The 22,615-nt window shown below is 43.1% G+C and overlaps 1 protein-coding gene and 1 pseudogene across 1 annotated transcript in view; one reads left to right on the top strand and one right to left on the bottom strand.

Annotated features, from left to right (window-relative positions):
* Window positions 1-285: 285 nt before the first annotated feature.
* The window catches only part of IGFBP7 (insulin like growth factor binding protein 7), a 76,573-nt gene continuing 54,243 nt past the window's right edge, over window positions 286-22,615 (top strand). The window contains exon 1 of the mRNA XM_019928113.3: window positions 286-811. Coding sequence (XP_019783672.1) covers window positions 337-811 — 475 coding nt within the window. The 5' untranslated portion in view covers window positions 286-336. The remainder of the gene's footprint in view (window positions 812-22,615) is intronic.
* Window positions 8,707-10,273, bottom strand: LOC117312413 (proline-rich protein 11 pseudogene; annotated as a pseudogene).

Genomic DNA, 22,615 nt, shown 5'->3' with positions numbered 1-22,615 from the left:
GGGAGGGAACTGTCTTCACTGCGGGAGAGCCCCAAAGGACGGGGTGCAGCCCTCGGGAGCAGGGGCCTGAGCAGCAGCCGGCGGGGTGCGCTCAGAGCCAAAACCAAAAGCGAAGAGGCGTGAGACGGAGCGTCCCCGGGCCCAGCGGATGCCCCGCCAGCAGGGGCGCGCTCGAGCCCCGCGGTCCCGGGAGGGGCGGTGCGGACGAGGCGGCCAAGCTCTAGCCGCCCGGGGGGTGTGGTTCCCGCGGCCCGGCCGGGCGGGGCGCCGGATTTAAAGCGCTGGCCGGCAGGACGCGCCTCACTCGCGCTCCCGCCGCCGCCAACGCTCCCCGCCATGGAGCGGCCGCCGCTGTCCGCCCTGCTCCTCGGTGCAGCCGGGCTGCTGCTCCTGCTTCTGCCCCTCTCCTCTTCCTCCTCTTCGGACGCCTGCGGCCCCTGCGAGCCGGCCGCCTGCCCGCCCCTGCCCCCGCGGGGCTGCCAGCTGGGCGAGACCCGCGACGCGTGCGGCTGCTGCCCGGTGTGCGCCCGCGGCGAGGGCGAGCCGTGCGGGGGCAGCGGCGCCGGCAGGGGGCACTGCGCGCCGGGGATGGAGTGCGTGAAGAGCCGCAAGAGGCGGAAGGGTAAAGCCGGGGCAGCAGCCGGCGGCCCGGAGGTGAGCGGCGTGTGCGTGTGCAAGAGCCGCTACCCGGTGTGCGGCAGCAACGGCATCACCTACCCCAGCGGCTGCCAGCTGCGCGCCGCCAGCCTGAAGGCCGAGAGCCGCGGGGAGAAGGCTATCACCCAGGTCAGCAAGGGCACCTGCGAGCAAGGTGGGCATGTGCGCTTTCCCCTCCGACTCCGACCCCGCGCCGCCGGGCGGGGAGAACCAGGCGCCCCCTTGCGGGGAAGAGCCGACAGGGCGTCCGCGGCCGGCGCACCTGGCTGGTTCCCGCGGCTTCTCCCGTGGGCATCCGGGCAGACTCGGGGAGCGGGGAGTTGGCAGCCGTGTGATGCCGGGAGGGGTGGGCGACGCCTCCCCTTCTCTTTTTTTGGTGGTTTTGAGAGATTGATGCGTGCGCCAAGAAAGTGAGGACTTGCAGGGCGAGTGTATGTATAGAAAAGATTTCCAGATACTACAGATTCTCCCGTCCCCAAAGCTCACCCAGCTCATGCGAACAGCTGGCAAGTTGATTCGCAAAAGCTGCCCCCACTCTTCTAGGAACCCAAAAATGTCATTTTCTCTCCATTCTTTCTTGGCTTGAGTGTATAGAGATGAAGTCAAGAGATAGGAGAAAGGCGTTTGACGATGAAATACAGTATAAGGACTTTCAGAGAGAAGTTGTTTGTCCCATGTTTGATTGGTTAGATTGTAAGAATTTTAAAAATTGGATTTCATGGTTTCTTAATATTAAGGAAAATAATTCACTTACTGGAAGTTACAGATTCTCAAACAGTAATCTAACTAGCTAATTATTTGTGGGCAAAAAAATACAAACTCTTTGAAGGATGTTTTTATGATGTCGTTTGTGTTGCGAACCTTATGACCATTTTGTTTTTCTTTTTCCTTTCTTGTGTAATTTGTCCCCAGGATGCACTGTTCAGCAGGAATGCCTTTGAGGTTATGTTTGATCGTTTATTTTATTCCAAACAAGTCCAAGCTTGCCATAAATGAAAGGGGAACATAGAGTCTGGACTTGCAAAAAAGAAAAAAAAAAAGAGCTTTTAATTCTAATGTCTGCTTAGGCAGTAGTTTCAAGGGAAGGTTAGAAATGCAACCTTGGCAGTTTCTCTCCTGGTCCCAGCCAAGGTAGGAAAAAGGGAGAGAAGAGGCAGTTCTCCTGAAATGACAGAAGCAGTTGCTTCTTTAACACAGTTCAGACTTTCTCCAAGCTTTCCAAGTAATTCTTTTTTTTTTTTTAGTTTTTCCCAGAAGTCCACATGGCTAATAGGTCATCTGCCACTGATTTCAGAGTTCACTATTGAAAGCCTTAAATAGTGTAACCAGCTTACTGTTAACTATATTATCATCACCTTAAACTTAAATCACAATCCAAAATAATCACACACTTTCCCCACAGAAACAGCCCTTTGGGTCTAATTTATCAGTCACACCATGAAAAGAGAAATGAGCATAGCTTAAGAATTCATTCCAAATATTGACATTTTTCTTACACGTTCCAAGGGGAATTTTTCCCTAGTCTTTCCAAATCACTGGAACTTGCCTTATCAGAGCAGAAGGATAGCTTGGTGATTATTTAAGTATTATTGTCAATTCTAGCCTGTAGCTAGTTTTATCCATCTTCTCTCGTGCTATTTACATCTCTAAACCCTCACACAGTGCAATTATAAAATATTGAGACTGATAGTCATATAGAACTAGTCATATAACCTCATTATCATGAAAACCAGATCCTCAGCATCTCTAGAGTGCAAACCTCAGGAGGGTACAGACCTAGTTTTTCTTTATGTTTGGGGAAAATGTTAAGAGAAATAGCATCTAAAACTGGAAACCTTGTCATATATTAACCTTTCTTCCCAACCTAAATTTAGAGATAAGGGGTCTAGTGCCTCGGGCCATTTATAGAAGAATGCCAGGGAGAGCAGAAAAGAATGTGAGGTCCACCAGAGTACTTTTCCACAGCAGAGATAAATGGGGCTAAAGCCAGATCTCCTAATATATTTCTCCTGACTCCTGGAAGTGTTTTAACAATTATAGAAGCAAACCCATCAGAGTGCCATTAACTTCTGTGCCATTTAGTATTGGGGCTTTGCAAAGAATAGGAAATGCATTTTCTAGGTTCTTCCAGCCTAGAAAGGGTTCTTCTTCTACCCGCGGAAGAAACTTTATGCTTCCTCAAGTATTGAGAGGGAGGGGGCATCATTCCTTCTGGTGATTGGTCTCATTTAACCCGCATTTATTGAGCATCTGTCAGGTGTCAGCACTGTGCTAAGATGCTTTACAGCTGAGGATGCACAAAACAGGATACTTTGATTAACAAAGTATCCATGCAAGTTACAAACCTACCTCCCAGAGTGCTTGCCCTGGAGCCACTCTGAATCTTTTCCCAGTCCCTTCTTTTCTGAGGTCAACACTTACCCACCTTCTGTGGAGAGACCTTGGTCTGCTTGTTTTCTGTGCCTCTGTGATAAGAGGCAAAGCCATCTTTCTAAAAATAAATCTATCTAAAAGGTAGTGACGTAATAATCTCAAATCTAAAACTGTTATCATTAATTTAGTGCCATTAGATCTTATTCAGGTCCCTGAAGTCATGCGAAACTGGAAGAGGAGATTTGAAAATTCAGTTTAATAAAAAGTTAATAGAGACACCAAGATGTGTAATAAAATCTCACAGTTAGAAGAGAACATGGTGCTCCCTTATTCCGGTTCTTGGTTACTCCTTTTGTTCATGGGCCGTTATAGCTGAGCTCCTTGGCAATCCCTTGTTTCCTTTGGGTCCCATCCCCTCTTCTTCCTTAGAATTAATTTTTATTTGTGGAATCAGAATTCACTCTTAAGGGTCTTGCTTGCTAGTACCTTTAGTAGCAAGTTAAAAAACTACCTAGCAATAACTCTTATTTTGGCCTCTTCTGTCCAACCCCCTTTGTGGTCCGGCCACCGTAATTGTTTGCTCTTTGCTGTTGTTTATAATCACACCCTCACTTATCTTTCCACCCTTTGAACTCTTAGCCTTCAAGGATCAGCTGGTGTCACTTTCTTTGTGAAACCCCTTGTCTTTCCCCTCCCCAACCCCCATAATGATGTCTTTGTCCTTTTGCAGCTCTGTGTAGGCTTCCAGACTTTTTTTTTTTTTTTTGCGGTACGCGGGCCTCTCACTGTTGTGGCCTCTCCCATTGCGGAGCACAGGCTCCGGACGCGCAGGCTCAGCGGCCATGGCTCACGGGCCCAGCCACTCCGCAGCATGTGGGATCTTCCCGCACCGGGGCACGAACCCGTGTCCCCTGCATCAGCAGGCGGACTCTCAACCACTGTGCCACCAGGGAAGACCCCAGACTTTTTTTTTTATGTTCTGATTCTGTTTATACATTTTGTGGGGGGGGGGGGGTGGAGGGTGTTACTTTTTAAAATTTTTTATTGGCGTAACGTTAATTTATAACATTAGATAAGTTTCACGTATACAATATTATGTTTCTACTTCTGTATACCCAACAGGGTGCTCACCACCAAAAATTTCGTTTCCATCTGTCACCATACAGTTGACCCCCGTTACCCATTTTGCCATCTCCCCCACCCTACCCCCTCTGGTAACCACTGCTATGTTCTCTGTATCTACATGTTTATTTTTGTTTGCTTTGTTTATTTATTTTAGGGTTTTATTTTTTCTAGATTCCACATATGAGTGAAATCATACAATATTTATCCTTCTCCGTCTGACTTACTTTACTTAGCACAATACCCTCAAGGTCCATCCATGTTGTTGCCAATGACAAGATTTCACCTTTTTTATGGCTGAGTGGTATTCCATTGTGTATATGTACCACATCTTTATCCATTCATGCATGGATGGGCACTTAACATTGTTTCCGTATCTTGGCTGTTGTAAATAATGCTGTGATGAACATAAGGTGTGTATTTCTTTTCAAATTAGTGTTTTCTTATTCTTTAGGTAAATAGCCAGAAGTGGGATAGTAGAATTGTATGGTAGTTCTATTCTTAATTTTTTGAGGAATATCCATACTGTTTTCCATAGTGGTTCCACCAATATACATTCCCACCAACAGTGTACAAAGGTTGCCTTTTCTCCACATCCTCTTCTGATAATAGCCATTCTGACACAGGTTTGAGGTGATAGCTCATTGTGGTTTTGATTTGCATTTCCCTAATAATTAGTGATGTTGAACATCTTTTCATGTGCCTATTGGCCATCTGTATGTCTTCTTTGGAAAAATACCTATTCAGCTCCTCTGCCCTCTAGCAATTTTTTAAACAATATTCATTGCACATGTACTATGTATATGTGAACAAGAGACATTCTAGCAGAATAGTTAAGATGCAGAACTCTAGAACCAGACTCCCTGAGTGTAAATCTTAACCCTGCCACTTACTGAGCTTTGAGCATGTTCCTTGACCTCTCTGGGCCTTGGTTACTCACCTATAATATAACGATTATAATCATACCTATCTCATAGAATTGTTGTGAGGATTCAATAAGATAATCCATAGAAAGCACTCAATGAATGTTTACTGTTGTCATTATTCAACTTGAAAGTAAGCTCCAGGAGGGAAGGGAATTCTTGCTCCCTGTTCTATCCTCAAGGGCCGAGATCAGTGCCTGGCACTAGTAGATGCTTTGAATATATGTTGAATGAATGAATGAATATATGAATTTGCCAGGCACTCTTCTGTTGTCGGGGTAAGCAGACTTGAATAAGATAGACAAGATCCCTCTCTTGTGGCATTTACCATAAGCTTTAGACAGAAACAAGTGAACAGATACTTTCATGTAGTAGTATGTGCTGTAAAGAATGTACACCAGGGCAAAGGATAGAGACTTAGGGATGGTTGAGCAGTATTAAGTGAGGTGGGCCAAGCCATGCCGAGGACCCTCGTGAGGATTTCAGGAAAGGGAACAGAGCTCCTGAGGAGAGAAAGAACTCTTCTAGTTGGTACAGCATCTTCCACTGACTCCAAAGAGCTCTTTGAATGTCTGTCTTCCCCACTAGACTGGGAGCATCCTAGAAGAGGGACTCCATCTTGATTATTCTTCATAAACACAGTGGCTGGCTAATGGTTGGACACTCCCTAAATATTTGTTGATTAAACACAGGACTCCTCTCAAAATGCCTTCTCATTGGAAATGCAGGCAATGGGCTCTGCTGCATGTCTGCCCTCTTCTCTCCTTGCATCTTCTGCCTGTCTGATGTGTAGACCAGGGAATACATCTGACATTGACTCACCTCGCTTTTAGATCAGAATCAGAAAAAGTCACATCTCAAAGAGTCTACCCCAGCCCAATAGAAATGCTTTAAAATATTCTTCTGGCTTCAGTTGCCCTTTTTCAGACAGAAAGTTCCAGAAAGTTGAGTGAGTTGTTGGTTCGTTCTTATCCCTTTACCCAGTTTTAATCACTGCATCTTAGGAAAGAATTGAAAACCTGAAGAAGCTTTAGAAAATAAAATAGGCAGCCTTGAAGAAGGTCTTAAAGGACTTAAGATTCTTTTTTTAAATTATTTTTTTATTGAAGTACAGTTGATCTACAATGTGTTAATTTCTGCTGTATGGCAAAGTGACTCAGTTATACATATATATACATTCTTTTTTGTATTCTTTTCCATTATGGTTTATGTCATGATGTTGAATATAGTTCCCTGTGCTATGCAGTAGGACCTTGTTGTTTATCCATTCTATACGTAATAGTTTGCATCAACTAACCCCAAACTCCCGGTCCATCCCTCCCCTCCCCCCACCTTGGCAACCACAAGTCTGTTCTCTATGTCTGTGAGTCTGTTTTGTAGATAGGTTCATTTGTGTCATATTTTAGATACCACATATAAGTGGATATCATAGGGTATTTGTCTTTCTGTTTCTGACTTCACTTAGTATGATAATCTCTAGTTGCATCCATGTTGCTGCAAATGGCATTATTTTGTTCTTTTTTATGGCCAAGTAGTATTCCATTGTATATATGTACCACATCTTCTTCATCCATTCATTTGTTCATGGACATTTAGGTTGTTTCCATGTCTTGGCTATCGTGAATGGTGCTGCTATGAACATAGTGGTGCTTGTATCTTTTTGGATTAGAGTTTTGTCTGGATGAATGGCCAGGAGTGGGATTGCTGGGTCATACGGTAATTCTATTTTTAGTTTTCTGAGGAACCTCCGTACTGTTCTCCATAGTGGCTGTATCAATTTACATTCCCACCAACAGTGCAAGAGGGTTTACTTTTCTCCACACCCTCTCCAGCATTTTTTATTTATAGACTTTTTAACGATGGCCATTCTAACTGGTGTGAGGTGATACCTCATTGTAGTTTTGATTTGCATTTCTCTAATAATTAGTGATGTTGAGCATCTTTTCATGTGCCTCTTGGCCATCTGTATGGCTTCTTTGGAGAAATGTCTATTTAGGTCTTCTGCCCATTTTTCAACTGAGTTGTTTGGGTTTTTGTGTTTGAGTTGTGTAAGGTGTTTGTATATTTTGGAAATTAAGCCCTTGTTGGTTGCATCATTTGCAAATATTTTCTCCTATTCCATAGGTTGCCTTAAGATTCTTTTAAAAGTCTAGAGAATGGACTTGAGGATACGGGGAGGGGGAAGGGTAAGCTGGGACAAAGTGAGACAGTGGCATGGACATATACACACTACCAAACGTAAAATAGATAGCTAGTGGGAAGCAGCCGCATAGCACAGGGAGATCAGCTTGGGTGCTTTGTGACCACCTAGAGCGGTGGGATGGGGAGGGTAGGAGGGAGGGAGATGCAAGAAGGAAGAGATACGGGGATATATGTATATGTATAGCTGATTCACTTTGTTATACAGCAGAAACTAACACACCATTGTGAAGCAATTATACTCCAATAAAGATGTTAAAAAAATAAAATACAAGAGTTTCAAACACACACGCACACACACACACGCACACAAGATTCTTTTAAAGGAATGTAATCGAAAGAACAAGTTAATGTTTCTTTGTGGTTTGGGAATTAAATGGAAGGTGCCTGACCTACTGTTCTACAGCTCTTCGGGAGAGGAATTAACAGGCTGGAATTAAATAGCCACAAGGCACATTTAAATTGCACACCAGGAAGAACTTGCAATAAAAGCTGTTGGATACTGTAAGTGCTATGTGGGAGTCAGGAGAATTCTGTTTCCAAGATTCCCTTTTAGGTTATCTCTCAGCTTCCTAAGGGAGGAGGGGAAGTGTCTGGGAGAGGATGTTATAACTTTTAAGATCTTTTGCACTCTAGACCTACGCTACGGAGTGATTGAGCTGAGAAGGCATTTATTTGATGCCCTTAGATACAATTTCCATCTTTCTCTAGAGCCTGCCCTCAGGGTTTATTACAGACTTGCCTTCTAGAAGAAACTGCCTTATAAGGCTCTCTTTTGGGTAGTTTAGTGACAGAACTCCCTTGGATAGGGTCCAAGGCCAGCCAGCCTTCCCTCATTCTAAATTCCTCCCCACAGTGGATAAGATTATGGTGCTTCCTTTACCTCAAGCTACCCCACAAATGATCTCACCTCATCTGTGTTTTTAATTGTAAGATAAATAACATCTTGTTTTTAGCAACTGTTTGAAAAAAAAACAAAAAAAAGGTGAATTATTGTCAAAAGAATTTTTAAGCCAGGGAACACATGACTAACGTTTTTTGTAGTTTAGATCCGGGAGTGGCACCGTTAAAAAGCTTTGAGATGGAAGCAGACTTAGGAATATGTAAATGAATGAGTCTAGTTACTTTAGGAAATTTTAAAGATTTCCCAGTGAGTCCTTTACTCTTTATGAGGGGGGTAGGAGAGTGGGAGGGACTATAGAAATCTCTAAGGAAAGCTTTGCCAAGCCTGACTTGTGTGGATTTTTCAGGTTGATCATAGACCATCACCCCACCAGTATCCCACTACCCCCATGAAGTCTCCAAGAGAAAGTGAGGAGGTCAGAAGAAAAAAAAAAAAAAAACAGGTTGATAATGGAGGGAGGGGTGTTTTATTCTTTTTTTCTTTTTTTTTTTTTTAAAAACCATTTATTTATTGTTTTGGTTACGCCGGGTCTTAGTTGCAGCAGGCAGGCTCCTTAGCTGTGGCTCCAGGGCTCCTTAGTCGCAGCTTGCCAGCTCCTTAGTTACAGCATGTAGGCTCCTTAGTTGCAGTATGCGAACTCTCAGTTGCGCATGTATGCAGGATCTAGTTCCCTGACCAGGGATTGAACCCAGGCCCCCTGCATTGGGAGAGCGGAGTCCCATCCACTGCACCACCAGGGAAGTCCCATGATATTCTAATTTTTAAGGTCACATTGGAGTTTTTGTTTCAAATTCTTTTGGAACAGTTAGGTTTGAATGGGGGATGGTTTTACTTCTTAATTGATTATAGGGAACAGAAATAAAATCTAGAGGGTCTGTTTTTTATGGTTAAGTTTGTAGCACTTAATGAATGCATGAACTTTACAGGCTGAAATACTTTGCTTTTCAATTACCTGAGACTACCCAAGATGAATGGGCACCAGGTTATTTTCTTAATGTCATAACTGCACCTGAAACTTTCTCTTCAAGGCCTGGGTCATTACTGGGGTCAGCCCAGTTCCTGTTTCCATATTTTCTTTATTGGTAAGTGGGGTTCCACCTGGGCTCCTCTCTACATCGACTTTTCTGAGTAGTTTTCGCAGATCTAACTGGCTTTTACCAGGAGTAATTAAGACATTTGTAACTCGAGTTGATAACACTTTGGACTTCGGTTTCAGGGAAACGCACCGCAGGTCAGAGACAGTAACTAGTGGATTCTGTGCCTTTGGTGATGGTACAAGCTTCCTCCTTTCATCAAAACTCTGTGTCTTCTTTAATTTCACAGTCAGTAGATCTTTAACTGTTATATGCATGGGTACATTTTTTTTTAATGGTCCAGCCTGATGTGCCTTAGTGAGATCAGATTTTCTGAGCAGCAAAGGTGCTGTCAGTGGTGGAGGCGGAGGGAGCGGGGGTGGAGGGGGCGGGGGATGACGACTGGCTGGCTGTGGCAGTGAGGTGGGCAGTACAGCCTCGGAGTCTCCAGGGGTGGTTAGAGCACATGCAGGCACATTTGTAAGTTTACCACGCATGTGACACATCTGACCACAGCTTGGACAGGAAGAATTTTCTGAGACGGCCTTCAATGCTTCCTGGAGCTTGTGTAATTCACTTTCCAAAATGCGAAACCGTTGTTTTAGTCTATGAAGTTCTTGGTGGCAGAAACGGGATGGAAAGATGGTGTCTTTCAGTACTTCCAAACTCCAGGCCATGCAGTTCTGAAACCAGTTGTATATAGACCATACTCTATTTGTCCAAAGCTTTACTGCATCTTTAAAATTGGGAAATTTGAAGTTCCAGGACGGTCTTAGCCAGCTTCTGCTAAGGGGTGTATCTGTTGAAGGAATAACCACTCTTTCTGGTGAGGGTGGTGGAGCGGGAGGTGTAACTAGCTTAGACTGAAAGTGAGAGGCCTCCTTCCTTTTGAAAAATCTTTTCGCTTTGGCTTTTAGCTTTCTTCTTCGTTGCTTGAACTTGGGCATGGTTTTAGGCTAAGAGTCCGGGGATTCGATGGGGTCCCGGCAGTGGCCTCTCCCTCGCCATAAAGAAAAATTCAAAATTGGTGTTTTATTCTTGACTGAAAATTAATGTGTAAAATCGTTGAATTCTGTTTTATCCCAAGCTGGTTTAATGGCAAGTGATCCGGTGCCTTTGAAAATGCTTATCTGTTGAATTGACTTAACCATCCTAGGAGGAAAGCAGGGTGAGGTTAATTAGAAAGAGCTGGAGCTAGCAAGAGCCCCACCCGCTCAGGGCCTCCACCAAGCAGTGGGTTCCCAGAGAGAGGAGGCATCCATGAAATCGCCTGGGCCCCAAAGCAGGTCCAGGTGGCAAAGTTTGGTGTCTGAAAAGTAAGAAAGGTTCAGACCAGGTTAGACAGTCCTAGTAACCCACTGTTGACAAAGCCCCGTTCACATGGTCTGAAGTTACTTACAGAGTGTTGGCAAGGCCAAGGACAAGCCAACGTGCTCAAAGTAGAGTTTACCACTATGAGAAAGGAACCCCCTCCAAACCTCAGGATAACATATATTACAAATGAAGGCTCAGTATAGTCTACCTACTTCACAGGATCATTGCGAAGGTCAGATTATAGAATGGATATGAAGTCACTGTAAAACTGTGCGGCACCAAATAAATGCAAAGAACCGTTATTGACTGGACTGTAAACTCCTTTGGGACCAGAACCCTACATAGTGCCTTGTAGGGTGTGTTAATGATAACTGATGTTTGTGCAGCACTTAGGGTTTCTGTGGATGTTTCCTCCAAAACCTCACAACAGCCTTGGGAAGATAAGGGGAATGATTATCCCAGTTTCCAAATAAGGAACTGAAGGTCAGCCATCACACAGCCAGTAACTAGCAGTCCTGGTACATAAATCTAGGAATTCTGCTACAGCCTTGCTGTTCACAGTGTGGCATGTAGACCCAGTGGCATCGGCTCTGTGTACATAGTGTCTTTCTCTTCTGTAAACCTAAAATTATTTCAAAATTAATAGCTTAAAACAAAAGTGATTCACAAAGTCAAACTCTTGGGTATGAAAAAGCATTAGGAAGAGCTTAATGAATTTATCTTGCTTCTGTTTGCCTTTTGATGAATCGACAAGGGGGATATGTGATACATTCCCGTCTAAACTGCTCTAAAAGAGCTCTTTCAATAGCATAAAAGAGAAATTCTATATGATAACAGAGTTGATATCATAGTTTAATTGGCTTTTTGTGGTAATGTGGTACACCTTGTAATAAATGTCATAATATATTCAGCAAAAGATGGTATGTCTTCAATGAATGAGTGTCTCTGGGGCACCTTTGTACAGATCCCTGAGCCCAGTCTAGAGTCAGCCATTCCAGGGCCAAATTGGAAGTCGGAGAGCCAGTGTCTTTAATTGCAACCAAGAGGCTCTTAAAGATCCAGTATGCTGGGGACAGCTGGCCTGGATATTTTCCCAAGCAGGACCTCTTGGGGTATAACATTTGTGTGTGGTGTTTGATCACTGGCCAGGCCTTTCTGGTAACTCCAAGCAGGATATAGGGGAAAATCACTAAGATAACTGTCAACACGCTCAAGTGTGTGCTTTCACCTGAGGTTTTAGCCCTGAGTGCTGACTGAGGCCTGCCCCCAGCATGGAGCCATCAATATTCCTAGTTGGGATAATAACAGTTACTCCACATCTCAGCTGTAGTTCATTGTAGGTCAGTACTCTCTTCAGGGAATTTGCATTTTTAGGGACTGAAGCATATCTTTTGTCAGTCAAGTGACAACTTGCAGAAGAAGGAAAAATCCATGTAGGAGTTTGAGAACTCAAGATAATCCATTGTGACTTTCTGAGAAAGAGGAAAACAAGCACACTTTAATATTCTAACAGGCAGAAATGCAGCTGACTCCAGTCACCCTGTTCTTTCATGTTGTTTTTCTTGAAGAAGGGACGTCTCCAGCTTTTTTGGAATCTTGTCTTTTTCTCTGAGTGAGAAAAGCTCAAAGACATTTCATTTACATTAGTGCAGATTAGCAGGCCGGCGGTCAACTGGTTGAATTGGGAAAGCTTCAGACCTGACATCTGTTCAGCTCTCTTCTGGCCCGACCTCAAGCAAGGGAGAAAAAGTTATCAAGAAATATATCTCCTGGAACTTTCAGAAGGTTTTGAAAGAGACCACACAGAAATGAGGCTTTAGGAATTTTCAGGATAGCCCAAGCCTGCAGGATGCAAAGCCTGCTCCCTTCTCCCTGGGAGCTTTCAGAACTTTCTGCTCAGGGAACGGAAATCCAAAAGTGAATTTCAATAGAAGCTGCAGCAATTACACCGCAGCCCTGGCTTCCGGGGGACACCGCTCAGGAAGCCGTAGAGCGCGTGATCCAGAATGAAGTGCCCAGGCGGCGGCGCAGCTCTGAGTTAGAGGAGGTGAGGCCAGGGATCCGTGCAGCGAGGCCGCTTATTAGAGATGCTCAGCCCAGCTGGAGAGGGCAGGCTGGGGCAGAGATGAAGATGCTGCCTGAGTTTTGACAGGTCAGGACTGTGGAGCCAGAGGCCGCTCTCTGCTCAGCTGTGTCTCAGATCAGAGCTGCAGAGCAGAAGACAGAAGCTGATCCAGCTTGGCTCTCTCTATACCACCGAGCCTTTGATGCACTAGAAGATAACTGTCAGGTCCAGGGCAGGCCTGTTCAGGACCCAGTCGTGATGTGGGCAGGTTGTCAGCCCCGCCTCATCTGAAGCCTCTTTCTTTTCACCCGCTCTGCCTGGCCTGTCATTACACGCTGCCCCTTTTTCCTGTCTGACTGAGTGCAAATGTGGTGTTCTTTCTCCACCTCCCACCCCTTTCTTAGCTACAGAGCCTGGCCGGCAACTTTATAAATGGTGAGCTCTGCTCAATCTGCTTCCTCAACTCCATCCCCAGACTCATGAGCCATCTCCTGGCTTCCCCCACAAGACAATGAAGACGCGGACACTTGGTGTGCCACCCCTATAACGCAGCCAGCTCGGTCCACGTCAGCCAGGAGTTGGCTGTCCCTTCTCTTCTTGATACTCCTTTGGGATGCAGTTCTTCAGATGTCTTAGGAGCCTAATCCATTCCGTGTAATCAGCCCCAAACCCTGTGACCCCTCTCAGGTCCAGTCCAGAGGGTTGGGGAGATGGCCACATCCCATGGTGACCATGGGCTTAACAGATCCCCAAGGCTGACCCCAGGCCTGACTCTTGTCTTCAACTCTTGTGACTATGCTGGTCACCAGAAACCAAAATGTGCCTGGTATGCATGGGAAAATACAGCAGAGGGGTGAGTGGGTGAACTTTGGACTCGGACCACCTGAGTCAAATTCCTCTCCGCCACTTAACTGTTTGTGTGACTCTAACCTCCTTGATTCATAGTTTTCTTACTTGCAAATCAAGTATAATAATACTGTCTGCCACTTAGGGTTGTTGGGAGCTTAAGTGAGATACGTGAAAAGCACTGGTACCTGGCATATAGTAAAGTCTCATTAAATGCTGTTTTCATTTCAGTTTTTATTGTTATTAGCATCATAAACCCTGGTATGAGTTAGTTTATAAGTGCCTTGACTGTGACGTCTTGATGTCTTAACTTTGACCAATCCAAACTATCTCCAGGTTAGATCTGAAACCTGTGTTTAGATCTATGCAAACAAAATAGCAGTGTAATGTTCTTATAAACAAATCCCTGGAAACTTCCGCCTAGCTCTTGTTCTTGCGCTTCAAGGATTCCGGGACAGGGAGTCCTACTCCATCGGGGAGAGATCCCAGAGTCCAAATGCACAATCACATGGGAACCCCGCAGGATACCTGCCGGAGGATTCACTTTGCTTTTACAGCATGGAATATTTCCATCTTCGAGTGCAGGTCACACACAGTATTTTCTAATAACACCTTTTATGTATAGAGGACATTTTGGATTTTCAGGACACTCAAATTCAGTAATTACTGGTCTATTTCTTCCCTACATGTATAGGAAATGTTGTGGGGTTTTGCTGGTTGGTTCATTTAAAAAAAAAAAAATGGAGTTATTGTCTCCAAAGAGGAATGTGAACCAAAAACACAGAGATTGGCAGAGGAAGAGTATGATTAGTATCCATTAAGTACATATTGGGTATTACCCTTGACTTTTAGAGACTTATTGATGGAAATAATAAAGTCTTTTGTTTGCAATTCACGTGTCCCTTCTTTGGCTTTCATATGTAACCTTAGCTTAGCGGGAACTCATTTTAAAAACTCAAATGTTTAACTATAAACGGGCATATTTAGACTCAGGAAGGTACCCACTTAGGTTGGTTCTTTTCATCCATCTGAAAAGTGATAGCATCCACTTCCCAGTATAAGGGGGGAAAGCAGAAGAAATGAGGTTGTGGAGAAGAGATTTAAGAAGCTGGATAACTTTGCAGATTCCCCAGCGTCGGTAATTTTGAGTGAAGTTGACAGAACATTGGGACTACTGCCTCTCCATGCACTATATACCCTATCACCTTCTAAAGCAGTAGTTCTTGACCTTGGCTGGACACCAGATCACCTAGGGAGTTTTATAAAATTGCTGATGCCTGAGTGCTGCTCCAGGATGCTGGTTTAATTAGTTTGCTTGTGATCTGGGCAGCAGGACTTTTAAAAGCTCCCCAGATGATTTAATGTCCAGGCGAGGTTCGGAACCATTGTTCTTAAAAGACTTCATGTGACCTAGGGGGTGCATCGTTTCCTCGGGATAATTATAGTAATGATGGGCCAATTTTTGCTCCGTTCATCCAGCTTCTCGTGTTTTACAGCAGGATGACTTTTCAGGCTATCTAGTACACCACAGGAAGCGGAAGCCCTAGAAAACACGATCACTCGATACAACACAAGCAGCGTGGTGGCTTAACTGCTTCCTTGACTGTTTCAGTGCTGTAATCTGAATCGGACGCAATGAAAGTATTTCTACATCCATCGGTCTTGTTGGTATTAATAAAAGTTTGAGTACCGCACCTAAACGCGCACAATCCAACCTTTCAGTCGCGTCACTAGAACATAAGTCCCGTGAGCCCAGTGCTTTTTATCCTTTTTGTTCACTGTTGAATTCTCAGTGGCACTAAATAGACCGCAAGGTTACAGTGTGAGACCAGGAACGAGAAGGGGGGTGTCGCCTTGTTCGACCTCAGCTGGGCCTCACGTTTTTTGCCACTCTGTGCATGTCCAAGGATGATTTGATTTGGGGGTTACCAATCAATTTTAGCAAGTAGGTGGATTCGCAAATACGGAACCCACAAATAATGATGATCAACACTGTTAGAAAGGGTCAGATCAGTGACAAGCAATAGGGAACTACCAGGGTTTCTGAAAGCAGAGCACACGTATGGGTTATGCCTCCTTTGCATAGTTCTGGTGCTTGGAGGTGCGCGCTAAGCAGGTGCTTAGAAGATTATTCTTGGACCCGTGACCCAGTTTAACAAACACATGTGCTATCCCTGTGTTGACTGTCCCCGTGATCAGTCTTTATTTTTGCCCTGCACCCACCTGCAAGCAGGACTCCCATCCCAAAGGCATTCATGAGAAGTGTAGATTTTACTAAGTCTTTGTAGGGTGGCAGGAAGGTCCTCCCGTTTCTCTCTCCAGCCTTACCACCAGCTGGTCTCCTGGGTGCCCTTCCTTCCCTCACGCAGAGCCAGGCTCATGGTGCCATCCCTCACCTTGCCCGCAGCCGGGCCTCTCATCCCTCTCCAGGTTTACGCTTAGCAGTCAGGCTCTCTCCTGGCTCCTATGAGTTCACGCATCACGTAACTCGGGAAACAACGGTTACCTGGTCCTCGCTGTCATTAGAAGTGGAAAATGATAATGACTTCCCTGTCAGTCAAGTGCCTGCTTTCTGTAAATGCTGTGCAAGGTGCCATAATAAGGAAATTTGCAGTGGTGAGGACGATAATGCCCCTTCTCTAAGAAGCCTACAAACCTGTGGTCCATCTGGTGGTTGGTAATGTGTGGGAAGGCAGAAGTGGCATTTACACTAAAATAAAAGAGCCCTTTTAAGTCAGGTTAATAAGAATGCATAGGAGCAAAGAATACACACACATGTGTACTCAACTCTTTATCGTTGGAAGCATTTATTTTCTGTGCAGTTTATACTGGAAGGGAAAAGATGAACAAAAGTACATTCATGTTTGTGGCCTATGAATACATCATAATTTAATTATAGACTTAAGAGCTTATAAAGAATGTAACTATGGCTAGGTGTGTAGTAGATAAATGAATTAGCTATTACTTTGCCCAAAGTGCCATTCCGGAGAGGAGACGAGTGAATTTTATTTTTGTTTGCTCAGAATTGAACTAAGTATAGAATATTGATCCAAAAGAATCTTTAAGATTGTGTTTAAATACTTTGGTAACACTAAGAAAAAAACTCAGTAAATTCACTTTGCTCTACCTAATTCCCTGGCAATGTGTAAAAGCAAAATTTTAAACAGAGGCAGTGACCTACTGAGACCAGGAGGATATATTTTGCAGCTGCTAAACAGCCATCAGATGTTTAGCTTGTCGTACAAACCACAGTGGGTTTTAAATTCTGGACTTACATATCCTTGTTCATTTAATTTCAGCTGTGTGTTCTGGGAATGTTAATTCCCAGAATTAATTTCATTTTCAATAAAGATCTTTGTTATTGAAGAAAAATGTTAAAGAAATCTGTAGAATACATTGAAATCAATCATTAATATTTTTATTCTACCCAGTTCATATTTTATTATATTTTATTCTAGTGTTTTTCTAGGCATGTATTATACAGCCATTTTTGATAGTGCTATCCATATATTTTTTACATCTTGTTTTTCATTTGTAACTATTTTCCATGTGTTTAAAAGATTTTATAAATATTTACAATGTTGCATAGGCATTTGAATGAGCCATAGTTTACCCCAGTTTTCCTCTGTCAAAAACAAGCTTTAAATTCACATCTTTGGACATATAGATCTTCTTTCTTCTGCATTATTTCTTTAGAATAGATTGCAAATTAGAATTACTGATTCAAAGGTGTGAACATTTAAACATTTTTTGATACAGGTTGACATTGGTAGATTCCAGGTTAAAAATTAGCCTTTCCAAAATAATTTAAACAGAAGGCCAAAAGCAAAGCATTTCAATATGCCATTGGAATTACTTTTTAATTATCTTCACACTTGGGTTATTCTCGTGACTGCCCCACTCTGATGGCATAGAGACCATTGAGAGTTGTTCCTTCAGCCCAGTTCCCATTTATGAAATTTGTAACAACTGGCCAAAAAACCGAGGGCCCTGCCACTCATCTAGTTTGCGTCCAAGACTGCCAGGCATCGGGAATAGTTCAGATCAGCTAGAACTCTGCTTACATCATTGAATTGGGGTTTATACAAAGCACGTGCATCCCTGCTAGAGTAGCTTGAAAATGTCTGTTGCAGTGGCAGCCACCTATATGAGACGTAAACAGTAAAAACTTTGTGAAATTTGGAAGGTTTGTCTTTGGTATTTTTTTCACAGAAGAAAATAAATAGCCTTCACAGCTTTATTTGACTACAGCCAAATATACGTACAATTGATTCTCAGCATCTCTTTAAATATGAGTTGTGTGCATAATACCAAGACCATGGTTTGACCCCTGTTTCATCTCAGTTTGTGAGATGCACTGTTACTCTCCACTTTTCAGTGAGAGCCTGTGGCCTGCTCCACTTCATAAAACTGGAAAAGAATCTACTTACAACATTTTACTGCACGTGTCCTTGGGGCTTTCCTTGGGTCCTTAAAGAGACTGGCAAAGCCTTGTTTCTTTTTTCCTTAAGTCCTTTAATCTCCAGCACATTCAGCAACAAAAGTCTTTTGTAAGGCAGTTATTCCAGCTAAGACAGTAACTAAACAGTGCTGAGAATATATTTATAAAATGGAGACTCTGTATGTGATTGTTCGGGTGGAATTTTTCCCATATTTGACTGCGAGAGAGGAATACTAACAAGACCTTAAATCAACATAGCACAGTACAGTTTATAAGCATTTTCACCTACATGCACACATATATCACCTTTTTAATCCCCACCAGAACCCTGTGGTGTGTTATCCCTACGTTATAAATTAGGCAACCATGATTCAGTTTGAATGCCCAAACAGAGCCCTAATTAAGGGGGAATCCAGTGAAGCTGGAGCAAGGATTTTGGGTGAGCTGTTGTGTAGATGGGCGCACACACACATACCCGTGTGCCCACATTTAAAGCCACAGGAAGCTAAAATTGAGTTGCAGAGCCAGTTAAACATAAATGCTTCATTCCAGTTCTTGATCTGTGCATTTCAGTTGCCATTCCTAAACTTGTGTCTCCATTAAATTGCCTTTATTGTGTTTTGTTTTGTTTTGTTTTGGGGGGGGGGCTGCGTTGGGTCTTGGTTGCTGCGCGCAGTCTCTCTAGTTGTGGCGAGCGGAGGCTACTCTTTGTTGCAGTGTGGTGGCTTCTCTTGCGGAGCACCGGCTCTAGGCATGCGGGCTTCAGTAGTTGTGGCACGTGGGCTTCAGCAGTTGTGGCTCACGGGCTCTGGAGCGCAAGCTGAGTAGTTGTGGCACATGGGCTTAGTTGCATCGTGGCATGTGGGATCTTCCTGGACCAGGGCTCGAACCTGTGTCCCCTGCATTGGCAGGCGGATTCTTAACCACTGCGCCACCAGGGAAGTCCCGCCTGTATTGTTAAGTTACTCTGATTATTACTAAAGTATGGAAATGCATATACTTGTGCTTGTTTTGTTAAACCATGTATGTGTTTTTGAAGAAAGATGGAAAATCCTTCTTCAAAGAAAGAGAATCCGAAGCTGTTGTTTCAGCAAATAACCTAAATTCAAGGTTTTGGCAGTGGCAGTTGTCTAATATAGCATGAAATAATAATTCCCCAAGTGCTTGTGATTAACTTGGTTAATTAAGGTAGTCCAACTCCCAAAGCAAGCACACTGCCAGGATCTGTAAGCTTTGCTCGGTGAAATAACCAGTGTGTCATTCAGTGTTCTGAGGGAAGTGCAAAATAAGTTAGAAAAGGTAATGAGATAAATCGCTGCTTTCACATGTTTTCTAACAAATAAAACCTATATCACTGAAGAGCCTAAGGAGAACTTTGTGAAGAACAAATTAAATTTTTAATCAATTTGAATAAAATTGAGTCTCAGGGAGATTTCGGGATTTTTTTTCCTTGTGTCACATGAATTCATGTGCGTGTGCTTCATCTTTGTGGAAGGAGAATGTGACCCACTGAGAGGTCCTTAAAACTAACAGTGTATCATAAGAACTAGAAGGCCTTGACCTCAGATACTGCCAAAGAAAGCAGGAAATAGTAGGTTTCTCATGAAATTGTGACATTTATCTCAGACTGAAGAAATTCTTAGTCAGAGGTGAAGGAACATTTCTCAGCAATTTTCTGAATCAGTCGTGTAATTTAGTGTGCATTATATTTTAGTTTGCAAATACCTTTTAGGTTATGTGAGCTTGTACCTGATGTGAAAGTGCCATTCTTATACCAGTTCCTTCAACATATAAGGGGATGTTTAGATTTGGGGAAGGGGAAAAGAAGAATGATCACCCAAAAGCACAACAGCTGGTCTCTCAGTAAGGCACATGTTCAGCTGCAAGTAATAGAAAACCTGGCTACAGTGGCTGCCTTAGAAGGGGGTTAGTTGCTTGCAGAACAGAGTCCAGGTGTAGACAGCTATTGGTGTGGGTTTAACAGTTCAACAGTAACAGCTTGGAGGACCCAGGTTTGTTCTTTGTGCTCTGCTGTCCCTTGTGTGTTGGCTTTTGACTTCATGCCTAATGGTCACAAGGAGGCTGCAGTACTTCAGATCATTGAGTCCTAATTTCAAGGCAATTAGAAGGAACAAGGAAAAGGGCAGTGCCTGTCGCATGTCCCATTTTATCAGGTGAGCAAAAGTTTCCCGTACACTCTCAGCAAACGTCTATCTCATTGGCCAAAAATGGGTCACTTGGCTACCTCTAGCTGCAAGAAAGACTGAGAAGGAGGGTGGAGATTAGGGCAGAGTCTGCCTACCTACAATGTCTGCTATAGCTGGGCAGCAGTTATTAGTTTTACACTTCAGAAACAGTTGCTGGAGGCAAATTTAAAGGATGACTGGAAGCTCAGTGTTTGAGAGTCCACAGACCCCCTCAGATTTCACTGAACAGTAATCAGTTACTTTTGAGAAGCAGGTGATGAAATAGATCATGGCTGGGGAAAAAAAAAGAGCTTTCTAGAAAAATATGTCATTCCCAAAATTCAGTGGGAAAAGGGAAGAAGTCCTATGTAAAAGGTGCCAAAGATCTTCATAGAGACCACTTTGAAAGAAACGATATTTCACTCCTTAACAGTTTCCTTAACAGAAATGATGGCTGACAGATTTGAGGGTTCATGCCTTATTTGCTTTAAATATGTGGAAAGGGATCATTTGAAATTAACTCAAACAAGGAACTAGGGGTTTTTAATTGTTTGTGGGTAAGAGCTGTAAAAATGCTTAGAAAACAAGCATACTTTGATTTTTCATAAATTGTATAAAGATGAACTTCAGTTCATCCTCCGGTCTAAGTATGGTGAATTTCTAATTGCTGTAATGTTTTTATGCTTATTTAAATCGTATGTATTGCAGAGATAAACGCTTGAGAGCATGAGGTTCAAATTCCCACTCCCCCACTTACTAAATGCATGATCTTGGGCAAGTTACTTCTCTGAGCCTCGGTTTTGTCATCTGTAAAGTGGGGACGATATTGCCTACTTTTCATGGTTGTCTTCAAGCGTGGTACTCAGCACACACAGTAGGGGCTCACAGTCTGGTCATTACCCTCATATTAGTTGTAGTGCCAATGCTTCTGGAACAGCCCCCAAATGTCATCCTGGTACTTTTACCCTTCTTCCCGCTTTTTCTGCCTTTTTCTGCAAGGATGCCTAGAGATGTGTTAATCAAGGATGGAGGTGGCAACTGAATGGTAGGAGTAATTTGGGGGGACTGTATGGAGAAAATGAAGGCTATTCTCGCCCAAACTAGTCCAGAACCTCTTTGTCTTTATATATTTATAATTGGTACCCTGCCTTCTTCCAAAATGGAATATGAGGTAGTCTATATCATCACACTCTTCAGGTATAACAATAGTGTTCTAAAAATACTAATCTTGTATCCAATCACTATGTTGTATACCTGGAATTAACATGGTGGTGTAGGTCAATTAGACTGCAGTTAAAAATAATAATAAAATAAAAATTAAAATAAAGGGTATGAACATATGGTATTAGGAATGAAAAGGGTGGGTATAACCTATAAATACAATAAAATTTTATAAAATTATAAAAAAATTTTAAAACCACTAATCTTAGAAGAGTCAGAGTCCTGATTATACATTGACCGAATGTGTGATTGTGAGCACATTACTTAATCTCCCAGTCCTGTCTATTTCCTCACGTGTAAAATGGAGCTACCAAGACCTGTATTAAAGGGTTAAGGTTATGGGAAAGAAATGAGGTAATGGATTTGAAGGCTCTTTGTAACTGTAAAGCCCTGTATGAATGCAAGATTTGATTCCCTTTCATTTCACCCGTTGTTATAGCAACAACTCTCAAATATGCCCAATTAGTTATCTACCTTGTGTACACCTGTGTCAAATGTTTACTTTTTAATAGGCCACCCCATGTACGCCTTCCCTTCAAATCACTACCAGCAAAGAGTGCCCAGGAACTGCTTATGTTATAATGTTAGCCTGAACCAAACATAATTAGTAAGGAAATCTACCCCAACAAATTCATACACAGCAAAAATATAAAGTAGTTTAAAATCAGCATCCATTTGAGTTAGTCTTTTCTTCTCCTGCCCTCCATTTGTTGAGTAACCAAGAGTTGGCAGTGCTCTCCCATCTAGAAGCTCGTGTTGCATATTGACCCGGAAAGGTATCAGTCCAGGTAACGATGGCAACTTTTATGTTAACCATCAATCACTTTAATGAGTACAAGAAAGCATCCTATCACCCTGCCGTAAGGAACAGGAATTAAGAATGACTCCTTCGTCAGTTAACTATGTGCATGTTTTCTGTGTCAGGTGCTACACTGGCACTGTGGCCATGGAACAGGCTCCAGTCTCCAGGAGTTACAGTTTAATAATGGGACCGTGGCAACAGCAGAGTTTGTTGATCTCCCTGAATTCAATCCCCTCATAAAAACAGAGCCACTGGAAGGATGGTTGCCAGGACCTGGGGGAAAGGAAGAGTAGGGAGTTTTTGAGTGGCTATAGAGTTTCAGTTTTGCAAGATGAAAAGATTTCTGGAGCTCTGTTGCCCAACAATGTGAATATGCTTAACACTACTGAACTATACACTTAAAAATTGCTAAGATGGTAAATTTTATGTTGCATATTTTACTACAGTTTTTTAAAAAGTAAAAAATAAAGCCACTAGATACCAAAATCA

This window comes from Tursiops truncatus, chromosome 5 (genome assembly GCF_011762595.2).
Source record: "Tursiops truncatus isolate mTurTru1 chromosome 5, mTurTru1.mat.Y, whole genome shotgun sequence".
NCBI lineage: Eukaryota > Metazoa > Chordata > Mammalia > Artiodactyla > Delphinidae > Tursiops > Tursiops truncatus.
Note: the sequence above shows the minus strand (reverse complement) of the source record. Positions and strands in the feature narration are given on the sequence as shown.